This window comes from Cynocephalus volans, chromosome 4 (assembly GCF_027409185.1).
Source record: "Cynocephalus volans isolate mCynVol1 chromosome 4, mCynVol1.pri, whole genome shotgun sequence".
Taxonomy (NCBI): Eukaryota; Metazoa; Chordata; class Mammalia; order Dermoptera; family Cynocephalidae; genus Cynocephalus; species Cynocephalus volans.
In genome coordinates, this window is record NC_084463.1 from 90,598,379 (window position 1) to 90,620,511 (window position 22,133).

The following is a 22,133-nucleotide window of genomic DNA, read 5'->3' on the forward strand; positions in this document are numbered from 1 at the left end:
AGCTTCTGCTCACATGATGTTTTCCCTTGTTTCCTGTATTCCAATTATTATGAGCTTATCTCAGGCTTTCCTACATCTCTTGTTTTCTGGCTCCCCGTGTTAGTATGTTCTGTTCCCTCTCCTTGAGGTAAATTTTCCTCCTCCATTTGTCCAGTTAATTCCCACTTCTCATTCTTAACTCAGTTATCACTTCCCTAGTTATGCCTTCTTTGACCTCTCTTGTTAGATGAGATCCCCTACATGCTCTCATAGAGCCATATAGCTCTCCTCAAAGTGCTTATCCCAGCCTGCTTTTCCCATTGATCTCTAATCTCCATGAGGCCGGGGCTTTATTGATCCATACTTAACACTGCATTCCAAACTTAGCATAGTGTCTAGCACATAGTAGACAGTGAAAAATATTTGTTGAATGAATGAGTAAATAGTAATTGGGAACCAAAAGGGGGAGATAAAGCTAGTGTGCTGACATTATGAACCAAGCAAAGGCTTTTCCACGGTCACATGCTGACGTTAGCAAACACAATTCAGATCTTCCAGCATATGATACTTGAGATTGACTGTACTTATAATGAAGGCAGAAAACACCAGCATTGTTGTAACAGGAGTAACTCACACATTGTACAAAAAGGTGGTTTTCTTACAATGATCTTATTTTAAGCAAACAGGAAATGGAAATTTCGCTTGGCTATACTTAGAATTTGGTGCCATCAAGGACTTCAAACATCATGCTTTCACCTTATTAGAAGAAAAAGAAGATTGTGTCATAATACTGTTTATGATTTATAGCTAGAGATTGTAAGAGAGATCTGATGTCTTCACAGTTTCAGGGGAGCAATTGTTTCATTGAATAATCATTTTGCTTAGTTTGGGTTTGGTTAGCTGAGAGCCCCTGCTTGCAACAGAATAGAGTGGTGTTGTTCAGGGTAAGTCAGTCACCTCATTTAGTTCATGCAGCTAGAAAAGCCATCTATTGTTCAGATGAAAGGGAGTTGATAAGAAAAATCTATTTGTAGTAGAGAAGCTCACAGTGGCAATATAAAAGCCATTAAAAATGAGCCATGTTCTTGTCAGTTTTTCCATGAATTGATGCTCTTAAAGTTGAACTCTGGTTTAGTATATATTTTTAACAATGAACAATTTGTCTGAGTTTCACAGACAGGCAAGCACAATATTAAAGTAGAATTAATGATTCCATATAAATTTTGCTGTGTTTGGTTAACAGTTATTTAAAATAAGTTTCTTGGCTAGTTTTGGTGTGTGATGAATGAATATATAGAAGAATAAGTGAGTGAACCAATAAATATTATTAAGCATTTATTAATAATATGTGCCAGGTACTTTGATAGATACTTTCACACACAGTATTTTAGTTAATTCTTATGGAAACCCTGTGATATAGGTGTTATTATTCAACAACCTCCTCCCCTTTCTTAGTTAATGAGCAAATTAATTGTCAAATTGATTAATTGACTGACTCAGGTTACACAGCAAGTGTCAAAACTAGGACCGGAACCCAAGACTCAAATCTTATGCTTTCAACACTGAAATAAAATGTGGTGAACAATAAGATCTAAGAAGAGTTCTTTTTTATTTGAATTTTGCTACTAAAGAAATTCTCACAGGTGGTGCAGAGGTTAATGTTTTCAAATTATTTTTTCAAAATGGCAACAAAGGCGAACGTAATTGCCATGAGAAAACTTAAAGGCAAAATTTTGCTTTGCCTTATGAAAGCTGAGGACAATAATTATTTCAAAACACTGCTAAAACAAAATGTCAAAATTGATTCAAAATCAATGGGCTGGCATTTCTTCAATAAAGGGTGTACTCCTTCCAACTAGGATTTGGTGGGGGTGTAGGGAGAAAGGGGCTGCATCAGGAGACAAAGATCTATACTAGTTCACCTAAGGCCTAGGTAGAAGCTGTGGAGAGCCTGGTTTAACTCATATATTGATTTGTTCTTTATTCATTCATTTATTGACTAAACATTCCATACCACAACTAAACAAAAAAACTATTTCAAGTAAACGTCAGGCAAACATGCTAAGTGTGACTCAGATAACGGCCAACCAGTCACTAGTGTGACTGGCCCAAAATACTTGGGGGCAGGTGAGTTGAAGTAAAGGACTCAGATATGACAGGTAACAGAAAGAGTTGACAGTCATGGGGGAAGCTTGTTGGATATTAGAGTTAGTTTACATGGGGCCTGACAACACCTCACTGCAGTCAAGTGTTCCTCAGTAAGAGGGGCATGAGAGAGCTGAGAAAGCATATGAGGAAAGTCATCGGGAGAGTACGATTTGTGAAGAAAGGTTAAAGACTTCAAATTGTTCAATGTAAAACGATTATACACATTGCATAAGTCTAATAGATTTATTCTTTCCTTTTAACTTTTATTGAAAACAAATCAGGAAATTAATACAAAGCCCCTCCAATTTACAGAGTGCCTAGCACAATCCAGATAAGGTTGACACGCATTTTGAAATACATCATCTCTTTAAGCCTTGTAGCAATATTATAGCATTATGACCATTTTACAGAAAATTATACAATTAAATGATAATTATAAATAATTCTATTATTTCTATAATTACAGAAATTATAGTTTAGGTTAACCAGATTAGTCAAGCATACTTACGGACTTAGGTACATTCATTAGTACTTAATTATATATACTTTCCTCCAGTTAGGAAGAGCCACTGTTAGCTCTTATTTCAAAGCAATCTCTTCAATTCGTTTGTAAACTCAGTGATCGCAGAAAGACACATTCATATGACTCTCTGCATTATATACTTCAGGAAACTCAATGATAAAAACATAGTTTGTGTTCCACTTGCATGAAAACATCTCTGCTAAAGATTAAATTAGAATAAGTGGACTTCAACATGCAGTGGAAGGGAGAGGAAGGAGAAGGATATAAAGGTTGAAATCACACAGCCATTAGTGGCAGAACCTAGTGTGTCTGATTGGCTCCAAAGTTCATGTGTTTTCTAAATCAACTATGCTTTCTTTATAGGAGTCATAGGGAAGAATTCCCTCAAAGAGTTACTAAAAAACAAACTGTATTATGGAAAGTAGATGAAAATTGGGATGTGTTGAGTGTAAGTGAAGGCAGGATGGTCTTCCTGTTAAGACCCTGGGTACTCAAGTCAGATTGCTTGACTTCACATCCCAGTTCTATCACCCACCTAAGCTGTGGTCTATTGTATTACTGTTCCCAATATTCTCTCCTTACTCCCTCTGACAGAATTATCTTTTTCCACCCCACTGGCATCAGGTTGGCCATGACATTCTTTGGCTAATAAAATGTGAGCAGGAAGATGTTGTCAATGTCTGAACAGAAGTTTTAAGAGCCACTGCATATTTAGCCATTGAACATTTTTCTTTCTACAATAAGAATATCATGTGCCTGATAGAAGCTGCTCTTCTGTGCATGGAACAACATGGGCTAGCTAGAGTGAAGTCAAGTTGTAAAGGGCATCTAACATGAGGAAGAAATAAACATTTGTGGTTGAAAATCATCAAAAATTTTTTCTTAGTTAATTCATTTACCTGACTAGTATAACAACAACAGTTTTGTTACCTAGAGCAAATTACTTAATCTCTCTGTAAGTCAGTTTCCTTTTTTTTTTTTTTTTTTTTGGTTGGGTTACCTAGTTGTAATGATTAAATAAGTCAATGTAGATAAAGCACTTAGCGTTTTCCAGTTCACATGATATAAATACTTTCTTACAGCTGATTCAAAGCTACCAGAATGATGTCGCTGAGTGGGAAGTTAGAAAGAGGCACACACAATCAGCTCTCATGAGAAGGATCTGGCTGTAGCACACTGCTACAACCGCGCATGTAGCAAACACTGTATTTGCACATATCACATACGAGTAATAAGCACAATAGAAGGGTTTATTTTCTAAAAACTGGTGGTTGAACTAAATGGCTTCTCAGAGTTCCTTTCCATTCTTAAAAACCTGTATTTGGAAGGCCAATCAGATAACTTCAGCATTGGAAGTAAACTTAGAGATGATCTAGTATACCCATTTCATCTTTGTTTGTTTTGTTTTGGTTTGGTTTGTTTTTTTAAAAAAAAATGGTTATGGATATTCATGAGATATGAAGCTGATTGTCTCCCCTCATGCCCTAGATGTGAAGGCCAGATCCATACTGGCAGCATGCCCATTACCACAAGTTAGAATTGTACCCCCTGTCCCCCACCCAATTATTTCCAACTTCCCCCCCTCCCCATTCTGCCACTACAGTTTGTATCCCTAGGTGTGTTCTCTCCCTCTGCAAGTCCAACACACCACATCTTAATAGAAAAGGGAATCGATGCTCAGAGAGGCTGAGTTGCTTGCTCGAAGTCATTCAGTCAGTAGGAAAAAGCACTATGGTTCCTGGTGTCCAATCTTCTCTTTTCCCTTCCAGCATGAACAACCTCTAATTAAAATTTCTATGGAAGATATCAGCAAAGAAAGAAAACAGATGAGTAATTAGCTAATGCTTCTTATCTTGTCCTAATTTCTGATTAGAAATAATAGTAATAATAGACAAAAGATTAAAATTAAACCTGGTCATACTTATTGATAATCCTGTTTTTTTTTGTGTGTGTGTGTGATTATGAGTTCATTTTGAGGAAAGTTGTTATTAGGAAAAATGGGTAATAGTGTGTAGTTCTAATGTATCATTTCATAAAAGTGATGATTATTAGGAAGAACTATAAATGTTACCAGTCATTGAAATGTCTAATAAAGGGTAGTTATTTTGACTATAAAAATGATGCATCATCTCCTAGCATTCCTTAGTAATATCTCCTCCTAAAAATATTGCAGTACACCCCCATGCAGTTATGAATATACTTCCAAATTAGTGCTTTTCAGACCAATAATGCAATATGTTCATATCTTAAGGTAACAGTGATTCATTTTTTAACCATAGTGGTTACTGGCTGTAACTATGGAATACATTGTCATGGAAACAACTTTCCCCCTCTCCCCCCTCCTACTTTAATTCACCCCAGACCTATTTTTGAGAGACAAGAATTACGGAAAAGCATTTTGTGAAATGCATAAAAACAGAAAACAGATACACATTCACAGTTGTGTGTGTGTGTTTATGTGTGTGTATGCAACTCAAAAGAGAGATATATAGATAAATGAAATTTCATTGACTAAAATTAAGCATAAAAGATTAAGGTAATGAAATACACATTTTTCTTTATGTTTTGTCATCTGGCTTTATCAAGTTAAACCAGCACAAACTGTAAAATGGGGAATAACTTGAACAGCCTTTAATGCTGCTCTAGAATAAGAGGTCAGCCTTAGCTTGGGTAATTCATTAGGGAAAGACTGTGTTAGATATTATTGGAACATCACAATATAGAGCATATAATACTTTTTGGGTGTTTGAAATCCAAATTATAGGTTAATGAATAAGGGAAATATTGTACAACTTTTTTAGAATCTATTCTCCTTCGGAAAAAACAGCCATAATTATAGACACTCTGTAGGTGGAAGTGCTCATACGATCACACATTTTATGGTAACAAAAAGGGATAAAATGCTAAGGGATACACTTAATCTGTAAATGTGACTTTAGGATTCTCCAGAAGGCCTCAGACCAGTGATCTCCTAAAATGTGAACAAATTTGCTTAAGCACATATATATTAGACCTCATGAGTCCCAGCAGCCTCCAGATAATCAACTAGGGAAGGACTCCTGCATTTAATGTAAAACAAAAACCAACCAAACAAAAAGAAACCCTGAGGCATGGCTATCCTCTTCAGTTAGAACCAGGTTTAATCCAACTTTGATTGTCTTTCCATGCTGATTTTTGCTCATACTTTGTTTCATATAGATTTTACTTCAAAGAGATCTTAATTTCATGGACTAGACTCATTCCTCTCACAAGCGGGCTGATTGAAAATGTAGATTCCTTCACATTCTCCTGGCCTATGGAAAGAGAATGTAGGGTTAGGCCTGAGAGTCCATGTTTTTAACAAGCGTCCCAGAGAATTCTGACACAATCAGGTTTAATTTCCATTAACTTGGGGTATTTTTCATATGAGTTGAAAGAAAGTTTATAAGACACTCCATTTGATTGACAATTTGCAAGTTTTTTTTTTTTTTCTTCTTACCAGAACTTTTAAACTTTGTAAGGATGAAACATATCATGATATTGGGACTCATATTAGCTTAGTGTATATTACATATTAGCTTAGGACTCGTATTAGCATAGGACTCATATTAACTTAGTGTAGCTTAGTCTGGTATTCTGGTGGAATTACATCTGGAGGACTTGGTTTCAGCAGAGCTTGTTATGAACATTTAGGACTATGTTGTCGCTGTATTTCAGGTGGTATCTGAGTTCAGTGCCCAATTGTAGAGAGACTTTTGGAATTGCCACATTCACGTGAATGTGACAGGCCTGACCCTGCCCGAATAAATCTAGAGACTTTGGAACATGTTTCTGGAGAAGTGTGCAATGTCTCCCATGATGTTGCTTTTAAAACTATTCTCCACCACTTGTCTTTGAACCTCATTTTCATGGCTTATTAATTGTGTGACTTGGGTAAGTGATATAACCCTCAGGGCCTCAGTTTTCTCCCCTAGGAAAATTGCATCCAATAATATCTACCTCTCAGGCTAAGATATGAGAGAAGCCATGTAATAAAGAGCAGCTGTTATGTATCTGTACAGGGTCTTACCACAAGAATGTGTTGTTCACTATATCTAGTCTTTATGACAACGCTGCAGGGCAAGGGTTAGTTGCCCCACTTTACAGATAAACAAACGGGTGCAGATAATGTAAGTGACTTACACAAAGCCATACCAAGCACCAGAGCCAGTCTAATTCCAAACCCTGATGTCTTGCTCTATTTCTACCAACAATCTGTGTGGCATAGTACCAGGCACCCAGGTGCCACCTAAAGATTGCTAGTTTTACCCACTTTCTACCCCACACCCTACTTAACACATTTTCCCCCTGTCTCCAATAAGCAATTTTGCAGCTGTACCAGCCACATGCTGATTTTTTTGGCTTTTTTGCAATTTTGACAGCCTCAGTTAAAAGAGAAAAAAAGCAATAAAGTATCCATCAGTCTCGTCATTCATACTTCCAGAACAACATAAATACTTCTTGAGCTTCTTGAAGCCTGTAAGATACCACGGTGGAGAAAAGACGGACTCTTCCTCTTTGAGATTGAAAAATATTGTATCAGACAAAGCTTTGGTTCTGAGGCCGCTTCTGTCACACAGAGAGTAAGTAAGCTCTCTGACCCAGAAGTAAAGGGCGTAGGGCACCAGCGAAACCCCTTGGAGCCCATTTCCACCCCATCCCTTTGCTGCCCGCCCCCCTCCCCCCGCCGTTGTCAGCACGGGGACGATGCTCCCTGCAGGGTTTCGCGCCGGCCTCCCCTTCCTGGGAACTCGGCCTCGGAGGTCGTCTACACTCGGGTGGCAGTAACGATGGAGACCGAGTGTGGTCTCGGGGTCACGTCGGCGTGGGAAGGCCCCGCGCCGAGCCCAGGGACCCCTGGGTGGCCCGAGTGCGTCCGCGGGCCGGGCTCGGTTGGCGAGCGCCGCGCTCCCCCCCTCGGCCCCTCCCTCCCACCCCGCTTGCCGGGCCAGCGCTCCCCACGGTGACTCTGGATTGCAGCAAGCCACTGGCTTTCTACCAGATCGAGAGCTGCAGTATTTTTTTTTTTTTTTTCCTTCGGAGGGAATAATTTCAGCCCCTTCAGTTCGCATGACAATCTTGTGTGATTGGGGAGAGTAGGCGGGCACCTCCTTTTACATGTTAATACTGCCCCACCTCCTTTGAACCTTCGTCTAAGCTCCTCGCTTCTTTTTATTTTTATGGTTTTTAAAAATATTATTATTATTTTTTAAATTTTATCTCCTCCAAATTCACCATAGGGGCGAAAACCCCCTTTGGTTCTGTCTCTGCGCACCCCCCCCCCCACCCCCGCCTCGTTCCCCAGGGAAGGGAGACCCCGAGACGCTCGGTACTTGCCCGCGGCATTGCTTCCACCGGGGCTCCGGGATGGCCGCGCGGGGCGTAGGGGGCAGCGATCGAAGCGGCAGCTCGGTCTAGGCTGTAGCTCCATGTGCCGGGAGAGCACCGTGTTCGGGTCCTCCAGCGAGCTGCCACTGCCGCAGCCCGAAAGGAATGTGCCCTGTTGTTAAGGACCCTGATTGTTTTACACCAATGATTTGCCACTGCAAAGTTGCTTGCACCAACAACACTTTGTCGTTGATGTTTGGATGCAAGGTAGGACGAGAGGTTCATGTCTTTTTAATGCATGCTGCCTCCCTTGGGAAGCAAACAGTTCCTTTTGTTTGTGTGTCTGCCTGTTGGGAGAATGACAGCAGCTACGACTGCTCTGCCCTCTCTGAGAGCCGGCTGGGTTTTGGGATCAGGAAAGCGCTCTGATTTTCTGGCATCTGATGTTGGGCTGATAACTCGGTGGTGATAGGATCCTGGTCTCTAACATACAGAGGCTCCAAGAGCAGATACAGCTCGGAAAGGGGGCGCCTTAGATGGTTCTGTGCCTGGAATCTTGTTATGCATTTAACTGGCTACTGGGCTCCCGGCCGCTGATTTAGGAACTCCTGAACTCATCACAGGTTAGCACCACCTGGAGCCCCAACCCACTCGGCCCACCAGCAGGAGTAGTTGGGGTTGTAGATGATGTTCTCTAAATGAAATTAAACACATGTTTGCAATTCGGCACTTTTAAAGATGAGGAGCTTATTTCTATTTTAGATAGAATATCAGGAGCTAGGGTCATGTTGCCCCTAATTGTGTGTTTTTCTCTGAGCTTATACAACCCACTTTAAACCAACAAACAAATTTTATCAAGAGGTGGCGCAGTTACTCAGTGAAGTTTGTAGAGAATAACTGTCCCACCCCAGATTTTTGTAAAGGTGATTGCTGTTACAAGGAAATGAGGTTTGAAGGTTTTTGAAGCAGGTTATCATTCATTGCTCCTTGTCTGAAATATGTTAATAGGGCTTTCTTTTGTTGGACCCGATGATGCACTCCCTGAAAAAGATGGATAGAACTTGGTGTTTTAATAGTTTTAGTCCATGAATGGTCTGAGTGCATGTCCCATTACCCCTAGGTACAATCCTCTACTTCTTTTTATCTTGAAAAGCTGGTAGATTTGTCCAGCTTGTTTATATAAAACACTTCGTGTAGCTACTATGGTGACTCCCTAAGGAGAGAGAGAGATTCATCTGAAATAACTGAAAATTCACTTCTGTGAGCGAATAAAAACATCACACTATCTCTATTATTCTGAAAGATAACACCAGAGACTGGATTGAACAGCTGGTAAGCACCTTACACAGTAAAGTTAATGAAACATACACATTCAACTTCATGGATAGTGCTCAGAGGAGGTGTAGGCTTAACGAAATAACTGGGAATCAGGATTACGAGTTTTATACCAGCTATGCCTACAGAATCTTTTCTCTTCTATAGCCTCAGGTATTCTTTCATAAAATGAGAGGTGTGGATGACATAATCTTTTAGACCCCCTTTAGCTCTAACATTATCTGATTGATAACTTTCATAAAATCATTTAGTGATAAAGTTACTGCCAGGGATTTATTTATTTTTTACCCAGTATGATAGGTTGCACCTTAGGGTCAGTTAAAAAAATATTACTCATAGAGTAGCTACACGTTCCTTTAGGAACCCCCAAAGAAGTCTTAGAATTCTTAAAGAGTTGTGTGTTTATCCCTGTCACGAAGATGTATGTGAATGAACAGCATCAGTAACTAGCTAGTTGGGTCCTCTCCCCACACAACCTGTCACCCATCCCCCATGCTTCTATTCATTCTCTTCTAATTGCATTTACAGCATCATCTTAGTAATGGCTACTGCTTAAAATCCATTCTCATGAACTTATGAGAATTGCTTTGCAGTGCTAAACGATTATTAACAAAGGTGAATTATTTGTCAGGGGAAATAAAACAGAAGCTAATTATCAAATAAGGTAAGCTATTGGTGTGGTGAATGCTGAATTTGCATTCAACCCTTCAAGCCCCTTTTCAAAGAAGTTTCTTTTATGCTGTTATATTTTTCCCTGGTTTTCAAACCATAGGAATTGGTATGATTACAAGTACACACATTTGTTTTTAAGGCTGGGAAATTATATTAGTTTAACTTCCTTTAATTTCTATTCCTTTTGGTGTTCTGGTTTGACACAGTCATATTGTGAAAGAGATCTATATCAGTAAAATGAAATACCTATACCATGTGAGTTGGTAAACATTATTACTGGAAAATAAATTAATTCCCTATGGAAATAAAATAATACTTTTGGAAGGTATATCCCATTCTATTTTGCCAACTATTTGAATAAAATAATTCTCAAAAGCCCTACATAGTGGGATCAATTATTATATTATAATCATGCTTAACATATGGTTAATTAGAAACTGGTTGATGTAAGGCTCCCACCTTAGAATCTTAGATATGGAAAGAATACTAGAACCTTCTACTCTAGTGTTCCTCTAGTAGATTTCTTCAACACTGTCTGACAGATGACAGCAGAACATAATGTGGAAAACTTGCCTATCAGACAGGCTTGCATTTCAAAACTAAGTTTCACCCTTAATAGATACATTTGATTACTCTAAGTCTCAGTTTTCTCATATGAAAAATGGCCTTAGTAATAACTACTGCATTACATATTACTATGTTATCGTGATAAATAAAATGTAAATGAGATACATGCAGTGCTTAGTATATATACATTCATAAAATGATTGATGCTTTTCTGTGGTCTTGGTTATTTCATAGATCCACTGAGAGGGGCTGAGCTCATCATTTCTAGGAAGAACACTTTTCACTGCTAAGATAGTTCTTTCCATAAATTGTTCATCTTTGCTATAAGCTCACTCATTACTTGTCTCAATGTTACTTTTCACTGTTCTATGCTGTTTAAATAAAATATAGGAACGATTTATATATTAATATATTCATAACATAAAGTTGTATTTATAACAATTAATGAAAAAATGATACTATTATTTCATTTGATCAACAAATATTCATTGAGCAAACAATAAACACTAGACACTGGAGACATGGCAATAAACATCTCTTGTCCCCTATGGTCTCAAAGTCAAATGATGTGGCAGATGACTATATTACTTGAATTTTAGTTGAATAAGAATTTTAGTTGGATCTTTGAGTAATGAAAGTAGAATTTAAATTGTTGAAAAAAAACTCATAAAGACATAGATGTCAATAAGAAACTTCCAAAAACATGCTAGTAAGCATGAAAATAAGATTATTAGGATGGTTATTTACTTTCCTGGAAGATATTTAACATGACAAAGTCTAAAATCATATTCATGTGTAGGCCAAACTGTCAGTTTCAAAAACACAAACACTGTTCTTATTATGCTAAATCTAGCAAAGGCTTGAAGAACGCTGAGTAACTTGAGCTTTCTAAGTAAAACCCCAAATTATTTTATTTTGTCACTTAGCCATCTCCAGGGCCCCCTTTGCTGAATTCTAGCTGTCATTCAATTTTGTTAACAGACTATATGACATGACTGTAACTACAGAGTGCGTTTCTTTGCGAGGCTCTATCCTAGGCACTGTGATAGGTAATAGCAATACAAATGTCAGTATAACGCCATTCCTCCTTCCAGGAATTCCAAATCTATTGGGAGAGGTAATTCTACTTCCTTCTCTAAAATACAGAATATCCACAGTCCCACTTGACCTTAAGTTCTGATGAGAGAAACAAAAATAGAGTTTTCCCATTATTTCCCTCTCTTTTCCCCAGTTCTTAAGCCATTACTATGCAATGCTGTTTATGGGAATGACTTTCCATGGAGGAGGATTTCTAAAAGGCTTTTTTTTTCTTCTTCTCGTAGTAGTTTCTGTCATTATAAGAAAATAGGTATCACCTTTACAGTTACTTAACTGTTTTCGCCATCTGCAAAGATCCACGTTCTGAATATAATTTCAAGGTGCAGCTTATACGTTATTTATTTTTCTTTTATCTTGTTCATTGAAAGGGTCAGCAGTCCTTGTGTGTCTCCCTCCTTTCAATCTCCTTATTCCAGTGATCAACATTTCCAAAGCAAACACACACAAACAAAAAAGGTGGAATATTTGTTATTTTTCCTAATGTTCTAAAAATACTTTATAAACTGGAATGTTCTGTACAATTATTTCTTTGCTTTTTTTTTTTTTTTTTTACTTAAAAGGAAGATGTGATTAAAATATGGCACATGTTACAAAGTGAGAAAAGGAGCTGAATATACATTTTTCCAAAAAAGACATAAAAATGGGTAGTAGGAATATGAACAACTGCTCAATATTAGGGACATGCAAATCAAAACCACAATGAGATATCACTTCATACCTGTTAGGATGGCTATTATCAAAAAGACAAGAGATATAAAGTGTTGGCAAGGGTGTGGAGAAGATAGAACTCTTGTGTACTGTTGGTGGGAAAGTAAATTGGTACAGCCATTATGGAAAACAGTATAGAGGTTCCTTAAAGCACTCAAAATAGACCTACTATATGAGCCACAAATTCCCCTTATGGATATATACCCAAAGGAAATGATATCAGCACCTTGTAGAGATATCTGCATTCTTACGTCCATTGCAGCATAATTCACAATAGCTAAGACAGGTAAACAACCTAAGTGTCCACTGACAGATAAATGGATAAATACATTATGGTATATATGTATATGTATTACGTATGTATGTATATTGATATATATGAATATATATGTGTGTATGTGTTCATATATATATATGAATACTATGCAGCCTGTTATTTGTTATTACATGGATGAACCTGGAGAACATTATGCTGAGTGAAATAAGCCAGAGACAGTAAGAAAAATACTGCATGACCACATTTGTATGTGAGATATTAACAAAAGTAGTATACATAGAAATAGAGAGTACAATGATGGTTATGGGGGCTGAGGAGTAAATGGGGAGATGTAGGTCAAAGGACACAAAGTTACAACTATATAGTATGAATAAAGCTAGAGATCTAAGGTACAGCATGAAGACTATAGTTAATAATATTGTATTTTATATTGGAAATTTGCAAACAGAGTAGATTTTAGTTGCTCTTACACGCAGAAACACATGCACACAGGGTAAATGTGAGATAACGAATATGTTAATTGGATGGACTGTAGTAATCATTACACTGTGTACATCAAAAGATCATGTTGTGCACCTTAAACATACACAATAAAAAAAAGAAATGTGGTGCAAACTTTAGGGAACCTCTCTCTTCCCCCCAGTAGCCATTTGTTAATATAAAAGCTCAACTGAATCAAACTATCAAGCCCCTAGGCCACATCAGGTGCCTGTTAATATCTTCTTTGATAGGAAAAGTTCTTGATAATATAGTAGAGTCCTGGATCCTGTTTTTTTTCCAGTGAATGTTTGGACATTGCTTGAATCACCCTATGCCTCAAAGGAAAGGAATCATCTGGTAGAAAGCAACCTCCCTTCTGTATGCTGACTTTCTCAAAAAAGAGAAGGAGAGTGAGAAGGAGGTTAAAATGAAAGAAAATAGAAAAAAGAGGAGGTAATCAAAAGAAGTAAGGTTTAAGTTTAGGTACAGAAGAAGTAAAGGGAAAGGAAGAAATAATTTGGTTTGATTAAACATCTAGGCACTGTCTTAGGCTTTACAAGTATTGTTTCCTCCAATCTCCAAGTTATCAGGAATACAGAGAAAGCAGTGAAGAAGTAAGGAAATAGAACAGTATGATGGGAAGGGAATGAGGGGAAGAAAGAGGAGAAAGAGAAAGGGGAAGGGGTTGTGGGCTCCCAACCTCCAAAGGGTTCTCTCCCAAGAGTAGAGCACCAGTCAGCACCTCCCTGTCGGACAGTTCCCTAAAACCCTCTGGCTCTCTCCATCTCTCCCAGACCTCCTTTTCCTGCCTAAAAGGTCTCTGTGGCAAAGAAGTGGTTTTGTTTGCCCATGCTTTTATTTAAATGTGGTCAACTTTGTTATAAAAGAGAGGTGGTACCAGAGGATGCATCGACTGATAGATCACTATGTACATTTTTGTCATTGATTGGACAATTTTCCTCTATTTTGAAAATTGCCAAACTTTTACTATTTTGGGTGTGTTCTTTGTTTTTATTTTATGGTAATACATGTTCATTGAAATAACCTAAAAGGAACTGAATTCAGAAAGAAAACAAATTAGAAAATATTTATTGTCTTAGAGGACTAGAGACAATAACTGTTAGTATTTTAGTGTGTATTTTCCTAGTTTCCCAGTAATATTTTGTTTTTGTTTGTCAATACATAGCTTATTTTTAATATGTAGTTGTAATCATTTTGAGTTTGTATTTGAATATTTTAAATTTAATTAGGTGTGTAAACATATTTTAATAGGTGTATAACAGTTAATCATCCTTATCTTTGGATATTTCTTTTTTTACCTCCAAATTTTCTACTTTTACCTCCAAATTTTCTACTCTTGAAAATAACATAAAATAAACATCTTGGGAAATTTGTCTTTTTTGGATTTCAAATTATTTCCTTTGGCTAGGATAAGAATAAGAAAAATTACTGAGTCAGTTATTCTTAAATATTTTAAGATGATTGATGGTGGTTATTGCTATATTTATTTCAAAGAAGACCATATAAATTTACCCTGTACTTTATATATCATAACATTCTCCAACTTTAAATAGTTTTCATCTATTTTACAGATTTATAAATGAGAGGCAAACTAGTTTTTCTCTTGTGGATAGGGTTAAAACTATTAGGTTCTGAGTTGATAGGAATCTCATAACTATATTGGTGAGTCCCACCTTAGTAATATCTAATATGTAAAGAATTCAAATGTTGAAAATGGATACTTTGAGGAGACAGCTATTCACATTGCCAAAGCATCAATCCCTGTTCCAACACACAGACTGACTTGCTGCCATGTGCCAGACACTGTTCTACATGTTTACAAATGTCAACTCACTTAATTTTCACAATAACCCTTTGAAATGGGTATAATAGTTATCCCAATGTTACAGATGGGGAAACTAAAGCATGGAGGGCTTACATAACTTGCCCAAAGTATAGCTCTTAAGTAGCAGAGCCAAAATTTGAAACCAAGCAGTTTAGGTCTAGAGCCTACACTAATTTCCAGAATAACTATAGTACTCTTTCAAATAGCAGGTTTCTATAAGTGCCTTTAAACTATGAGCTGATTTGCGAAAGTATAATTTACACACACCTTTTCGGGATCACACTGAATTTGAATGCAAGGTACACCTATCAGAGGACTCAGCCTCATTGCATAAGCTATTTCGTTTGAGAGAAATTCAGTCCAACACTCCATTTCCAATAGCAGTCATGCTTTCATTTTCTATGTGAGGTTACTAAATTATAGAGACAGGAGGTGACTTACTCAAGGTCACACAGCAAGTCACAGAACCATAGCTCAACCAGGTCTCCTAATTTCTAACTCATTATTATTCTTTCTATGCTATAACTTAACTATGAACTAGAAGTTCTGGAAACCAAAGTGAGAAAAGAGAAACTGACACTCTTTATTTGTGAAAAGCAGGAGAATTAACATCCTCCTTGCAGAACTGTCAAGGATTAAGTGAGATATCACATATAAAAACATTTAGCACAAAGGCTGGTATGTGGTAAATATTCAAATATTCAAATATTCAATTTTTTTTCTTTCATTTTACTAAGGCCACTTTGCATACTGGTGAAAAGGTGGAGATTGTTCACAGAGAGTTGACTGAATAGTATTTAATTGAGTACATTGAAATTTACCCATCAGTAAATGAGGTGTATTTTAACCGACCAACACATTATTAAAGTGTTTTAATGCTGCAAATGGCAGAATCTATATACATATGCAATTTACACAATTCATGTCAAAAAAAACCCTAGATTAAATCTGACCCAGAAAAAAAAATGAAAAATGAGCTGATGAATGAAACAGGTGCTGAATGTCCCAAACAAGTAGGCTGCATGGGCCCTGTGTTCCTTTTGATGAAGTATACTTGCCAGGCCAAGGTCTTTTTAAAAATTTTATTTTTAATAGTAGAAAATTTGAGAGAAAAACAGTAAATATCAAAAAATAAGGGTTAACTGTTATGCCATTATTAAAATGTGTTCACAGAAAAGGAATGTTGAGTCATAGAATTCAGAATCCTGGAAAAGCTCAGACTTTATAAAGTCTTTTGTCTAGTACTGACTTATGGGTATCCAGGTAAAGTTCCAAAGTAGTTCAAGTGGTAAAATCATCTCCAATCCCTTCTTAATTAAACTACCCCTGGACTCCTATGGCACCTAACTCTTAATGCTTGCATCTTAATTGTAATATTCTGCTGTAAATTCTGTCTACTTGTCTGTTTGCCTACCTAAACTGTGAGCTCTTTTGGGACAGGGGCCATATTATATTCATTTCGTATAGTGTCTAAAAGACCCAGAAAATAGAACTGTGCCTGTTTCACAGAAGAAAGTCCATAAATGTTTGTCAAATGAATGAGTGAGTGATGTAGGTACTCATAAATTTTTACTGTGTGAATGAGTGAAAAATTAATTGGTGTGTATTTTGTTGCAGTTCATTTGTCATTTTTCTTTAACAGCTTGCCTTTGAGAACCTCTTGTGTTATCAAACTTCCTAGAGATAATGTTTCCTGGGGTGATGAGGTTTCCAGACATTTGATTAATTATTATTGGGGGTATATCGGTGAGTTTGTTTCTGGATGAGACTAATACTTGAATTGGTAGACTGAGTAAAGCAGATTGCCCTCCCTGATGTAAGTGGGCCTCATGCAACAAACTGAAGACATGAGTACAATAAAAAGGCTGAGTAAGAGGGAATTCTGCCTACCTGACTGCTTTGAGCTGAAGCATCAGACTTTTTTGGCCTTTGAACTTGCGGTGAAACATTGGCTGTTGGGTTTTGAGCTTGCTGGCTCTTGGGTTGAAACTTATACCATAAGCTTTCTTGGTTCTCAGGGCTTTTAACTAGGATGAGAATTGCACATTGGCTCTCTTGAGTCTCCAGCTTGCCAACTGCAGATCTTGGGACTTACCCTCCATAATCACGGGAACCAATTCATATATGTATATATATATGTGTGTGTGTGTATGTGTGTGTGTATAGATTAGATGTAGATATATAGAGAGATAGATATATAAATATGTGTATATATATAAACACACACACAAGGGTACTTCAAAAAGTTCATGGAAAAATGGAATTATAAGATGAGTCTTTCATAAAATTTTGAAGTACCCTTTTATATATACAGATAGATTGATAGATGATAGCTAGATAAGTAGATGTAAATACAGATGTAGATAGAGGTAGATATGTAACTTTATATTTATATATATCTCCTGCTGGTTCTGTTTATCTGGAGAACCCTAACTAATAGAACTGGTATCTGGGTGAGAAGCCTGGACATGTCATCACTAGTAAGTCATTCATCTCTGGTAAGCTATACTGTAATCATGAATACAGTTGAATCTCCGTGCTATGGGGATCTTGTTGCAGTTAAGGTTGTTTTCTCATAGGTTATGGATTTACTTCACTATAAATCACAGATTATACCTACAGATGTACCACAGTAGAAAACATTCAAAGCTACTTTAATTACTTTTTCATCTATATTTGCATACATGAATGCGTTAGACTTATGAATTATCAGACTTATGAATGAATCATACATTGCAGTGATAATAAAGAGGACAGTAATAATTTTTCCTGTATAAATTTAAATGGTTGAATCAACTAGAATAAGAACATTGTTCTCAACGATGGCTTCTGGAAACCTTGTAAATAATATAATATTTTGAAAACATCAATTTGTGTGTATTTTTTTGTTTTTTTTAGTTATCTCTGGTTTTATTATTTTTAAAAAATTTTACTATGAAACATTTAATACATATACAATAAATCTGGCTACAGCAATCAATAATTCATGGCCAATCCTGTCTTCTTTGTACCCCCCACCCACTTTCTGCCTTCTCCCTGAATTATTTTGAGTAAATCCCAGTATCATCACATTCATCTGTATATATTTCAGTACATGCCTCTAAAAGATAAGAACTCTTTTATAAAAGACATAACTGCAGTATATAATCACATTTTAAAAATCAGTAGTAATTCCTTAATATAATCAAACATCAAACATTTTTAAATTTCTCCAATTTTCTCCCCCTCCTTTCTTTCTTACAATTGATTTGTTTACATCAGGACCCAAACAAGTCCTGCTTGCTGCATTGTTTGCTATGTCAGCTGTCCCTTAAGTTTCTTTTAATCTATAGTTTCCCCCTTCATCGAATTTTTCCCCCTTTACCCCATAAAGTTTCCCAAGGTCTGGATTTGCTGGTTCCTTCCCTTTAGTGCCATTTAACATGCTCCATCATCCCTTGTATTTCCTGATGATTGGTTGCTGGATACTGAGGCATGTTCTCACTCAGATTGGATTTGGCTTCAGAGGTATATATTCTCACTGCAGGAGGCCCATTATGTCTGATTGTCTGTCTGTGATGTTAGCAGACACTGATGATCATTTGCTAGATCCATTATTTCAATAGGGGTTTGCAAAATACCACATTCTAATTATTTTATTCCCGCTTTATTTACTAGCTGGGATACTTGAATAGAAAAATATGTTTTCTCCTCAGCTATTTATGGTTACCCTGAGGAGCAATTCATATAGGAAAGACAGGATAAATGCTTAACTCTTCCCTTTTATTCATTAGTTTTTAAAAAATGAATTATTTCCATATCATCTTCCAAAGACAATGAGAGTTTGTTTGCTTTTGTTTCACTGTCATTATGATTTTTTTGTGGTGATAAGATTTAGTTTCTTTCTCTCTTTCATTTGCATTCTTGTTCTAGTAGTGGATTTTGTTCTTTCTTGTGTATTCATAGTAGTGATTATCATTTTTTCAGATTCCAGATGCAGGACTCCCTTGAGGATTTCCTGTGGGGCTGGTTGTGTGGTGGTGAAATCCTATTGTTTTTATTTGTCAGAAAAGTACAATATATCTCCCTCATTTCTGAAGGATAGCCTTCGTGAGTATAGTATTCTTGGCTGGCAGTTTTTTTCTTTTAATATTTTGAATATATTGTCCCATTTTCTTTCAGCCTGTAGATTCTCTTGAAAATTGTGCTGTTAGTCTTATAGGGGCTCCCTTATAGATGACGATGCTTTTTTTCTTCTTTTAAGATTCTCTTCTTGTCTTTGGGCTTTGCCTGTTTGACTGTAATTTGTCTTGGAGAGGATGTTTTTGGGTTGAATCTGTTCGGGGATCTTTGAGCCTCTTGGATCTGAAGGTCCATGTATCCCCCTATACCTGGGAAGTTTTTTGCTGCTATTTCATTGACTATGTTTTCAATACCTTTTCATTTCTCCTCCCCTTCTGGAGCACACATGATTTGGATGTTTGTACACTTGAGGTTGTCTGGTAGCTCTCTTAGATTTTCTTCATTTTAAAAAATTCTTCTTTTTCCTATTTTTTTTTTTTGTCTGCCTCGGTTATTTCAAAAAGACTATCTTCAAGATCAGAAATTCTTTCTTCTGCTTGTTCTAGTCTTCTGCTTAAGCTCTTCAGTTGTGTTTTTTTATTAGTGAGTCTTTCAGTTCCATGGGTTCTTCTGCATTCTTTTTTAAGGTATTCATCTCTTTGTAAATTTCCCCCTTCATATCCTGGATTTTTTCTTTTCTCATTTCACTATGTTGTCTGACTGAATCTTCTCATATCACAGTGAGTTTCCTTAAGATTGTTGCTTGGAAATACTTTTCAGTTATTTCAAGGGTTTCCTGCTCTATATGGTCTAATATTTGAGAATTATCATATTCTTTTGGTGGTGGCATATTTTCCTGGCTTTTTGTATTTCTAGTATCTCTACGTTGATGTCTAGTCATCTGGTAGAGCAGTTGCTTCTTCTATTACTCTGGAGTGGGCTTGGAGAAGAGAGACATCCTCTTCTTTTTCTGGTCTTCACTGGTGACTCTCCTTTTGTTAATGCAGCTGAGTGTCTGGAGGGCCACCTGCATGGTGGCTTGGGATACTGCTGTGGCATCGAGCCACTTTTGTGACAGCTGTGACTGTGGCAGTGGCTGTGGTGAGCCACTTGTGTGGAAGTGGTGTTTTTGGAGTGTTCCCTCCCTGCTTCTGAGGGGGGGGGGGTCTGCCCTCAACTCCTGCCTAGGACTCTGGGTGTGCTCCTTGACTGCTTTTGGATGGAGGGGGCTGCCTTCTGCTCCTGCCTAGGATGCCACATATGCTCCCTTCCTGCGTCTGGGCACAGCTGTGTAATTCCTAATGTATTATATATTGTTTAGATGGTTTTCATTGCATTATCTTTATTGAAGTTTTTTTAAAGTTCCTGAAGTGGTTTAAATTATTTCATTTGATGGGTGAGAACATGGAAAACAGCCATAGTCTCTAAAATGCTGGTCCAATATATTATAACTGACTTATCATCCACATCATGGACCAAACTAGCCAGGGATTAATGATACCACTGCATTATAGCTCAAATAATGATATTATCAAATAATGATTAATGATATTACTTTCATATGATCTCAAGTAATATGGTAGCTACTAACATGTCAATTGGCTTGTCATCCAAGTAGTAGGAGACTTTGATTTTTCTCTTGGAGCCATGTCTTCAACTATGTTCATTGTTGTTTGGTGAAAATCTCCATTTGGAGAAATGTAGACACACTTTTCCAGCTGTCTCTTAAGCATATCTATTGTGTTTAGAATTATGGTGAGCACCTCAGGGTAACACTCAAACATAGAAAGATACAGTCCCTGCCTTGGGACATTTTCAGTTGGCTGTGAACCAGTACTAAGAGACACACATAGAAAAATGACCAACAGAGAAGGTTGGACTAACCCTTACTGGGTGATTACCATGTACAAGGTTCTGTTCTAAGGATTTTACATGAATTAGCCTACACACTACTCAAAATAGATCTATTTAGGAAACCATTAATTCCTATGTGCTACAATCTCTTCATGTATTTGTATATATATTCAAAAGCACAGGCAACCAAAAGAAAAATAGTTCAGATTCTAAAAGTAGTCTCAATTTAATAAGTTGGGAAGCCCTACTACAAATACGACAAAGGAATCAATGATTGCTTTAGATATAGTTAGAGAAGGCTTCTTAGAGATAATTGAACTTCATCTGGGCTTTCTAAAGCCTTGTACTAGGTCAGAAATGGAAAATATTTTGGCTTTGAACTCAAATCTATCATTGATATCTGTGGTCCTACACTTTTTTGAAAGTGTTGAAACAATAAGATATCATAAAATAGTGGCATAACATTGAGGGTATATCTTCTCCTTGGATAGAAGCGGGAAGGGAGAAAGGCAGGAAGAAGAGGAGTAGGGAATGTTAGATTATACTCTACCGGTATCCTACCATCTGGACCAAACAGAGATACTCTAGGTAGGTCTTAAGCTTGAGTGTGCTCTTGGGAAGACAAACATAGAAAAAGGAAGCAATTCCTGAGGGTAGAGGTAGGTATTAAGAGGTGTTGTGTTACTGAACCATTAACTCTCTGTGACCTTGGGGAAGCTAAGATCTTTCACCTCTCAGAGCTGCAGTTTCCTCATCCTTATAATGGAGATAGGATATATTTAGTGGGTTTGCTGTACCAATCAAACAAGAAAGCAACTAATACAATGTCTGGCATGTAGTAGCTATTAAGTAAATATAGTTTTCTTCCTCTCACTCCCTCAGATGCATTCCATTCCTACTTTACTTTTATTTGTACTAGCCTAGAAAGAAGCATTCTCACTTTCACATCAAAGACTCAGGAGTGGGAAAGAAAAGATTTCACTGTGTGAACCAGATCAGATATTAACTATATTCAACCCATGTTCACTGAGTATTCACCAAGTGCCATCACTTTGCTAGGAAGGTTTTATTTATCATCCCTAGCATGTTATTTATATATCCCATTTTCTTCTATTTGAAGTAGTTCTGGCATAATCATCCCCATCCCCATGATTTTACCTCGAAGTCTGTGAGAGGATGCTCCCAACCTCTAAAGTACCTTCCATGGGAGCACAGATTCAGTAACGTGTATGTTATTATAGCTGTTGTGACCAGAGGTA

The 22,133-nt window shown here is 37.1% G+C and overlaps 1 protein-coding gene across 2 annotated transcripts in view; it reads left to right on the top strand.

Moving 5' to 3' along the window:
* Positions 1–22,133, top strand: part of DLG2 (discs large MAGUK scaffold protein 2) — a 2,032,915-nt gene that overhangs the window by 855,541 nt on the left and 1,155,241 nt on the right. The window contains exon 1 of one of the 2 annotated variants that reach the window (XM_063094165.1): positions 8,162–8,263. The exons of the other annotated variant lie outside the window; for it this stretch is intronic. Coding sequence (XP_062950235.1) covers positions 8,162–8,263 — 102 coding nt within the window. Of the gene's footprint in view, positions 1–8,161; positions 8,264–22,133 lie in introns of those variants that run through there. 2 annotated transcript variants of the gene reach the window in all.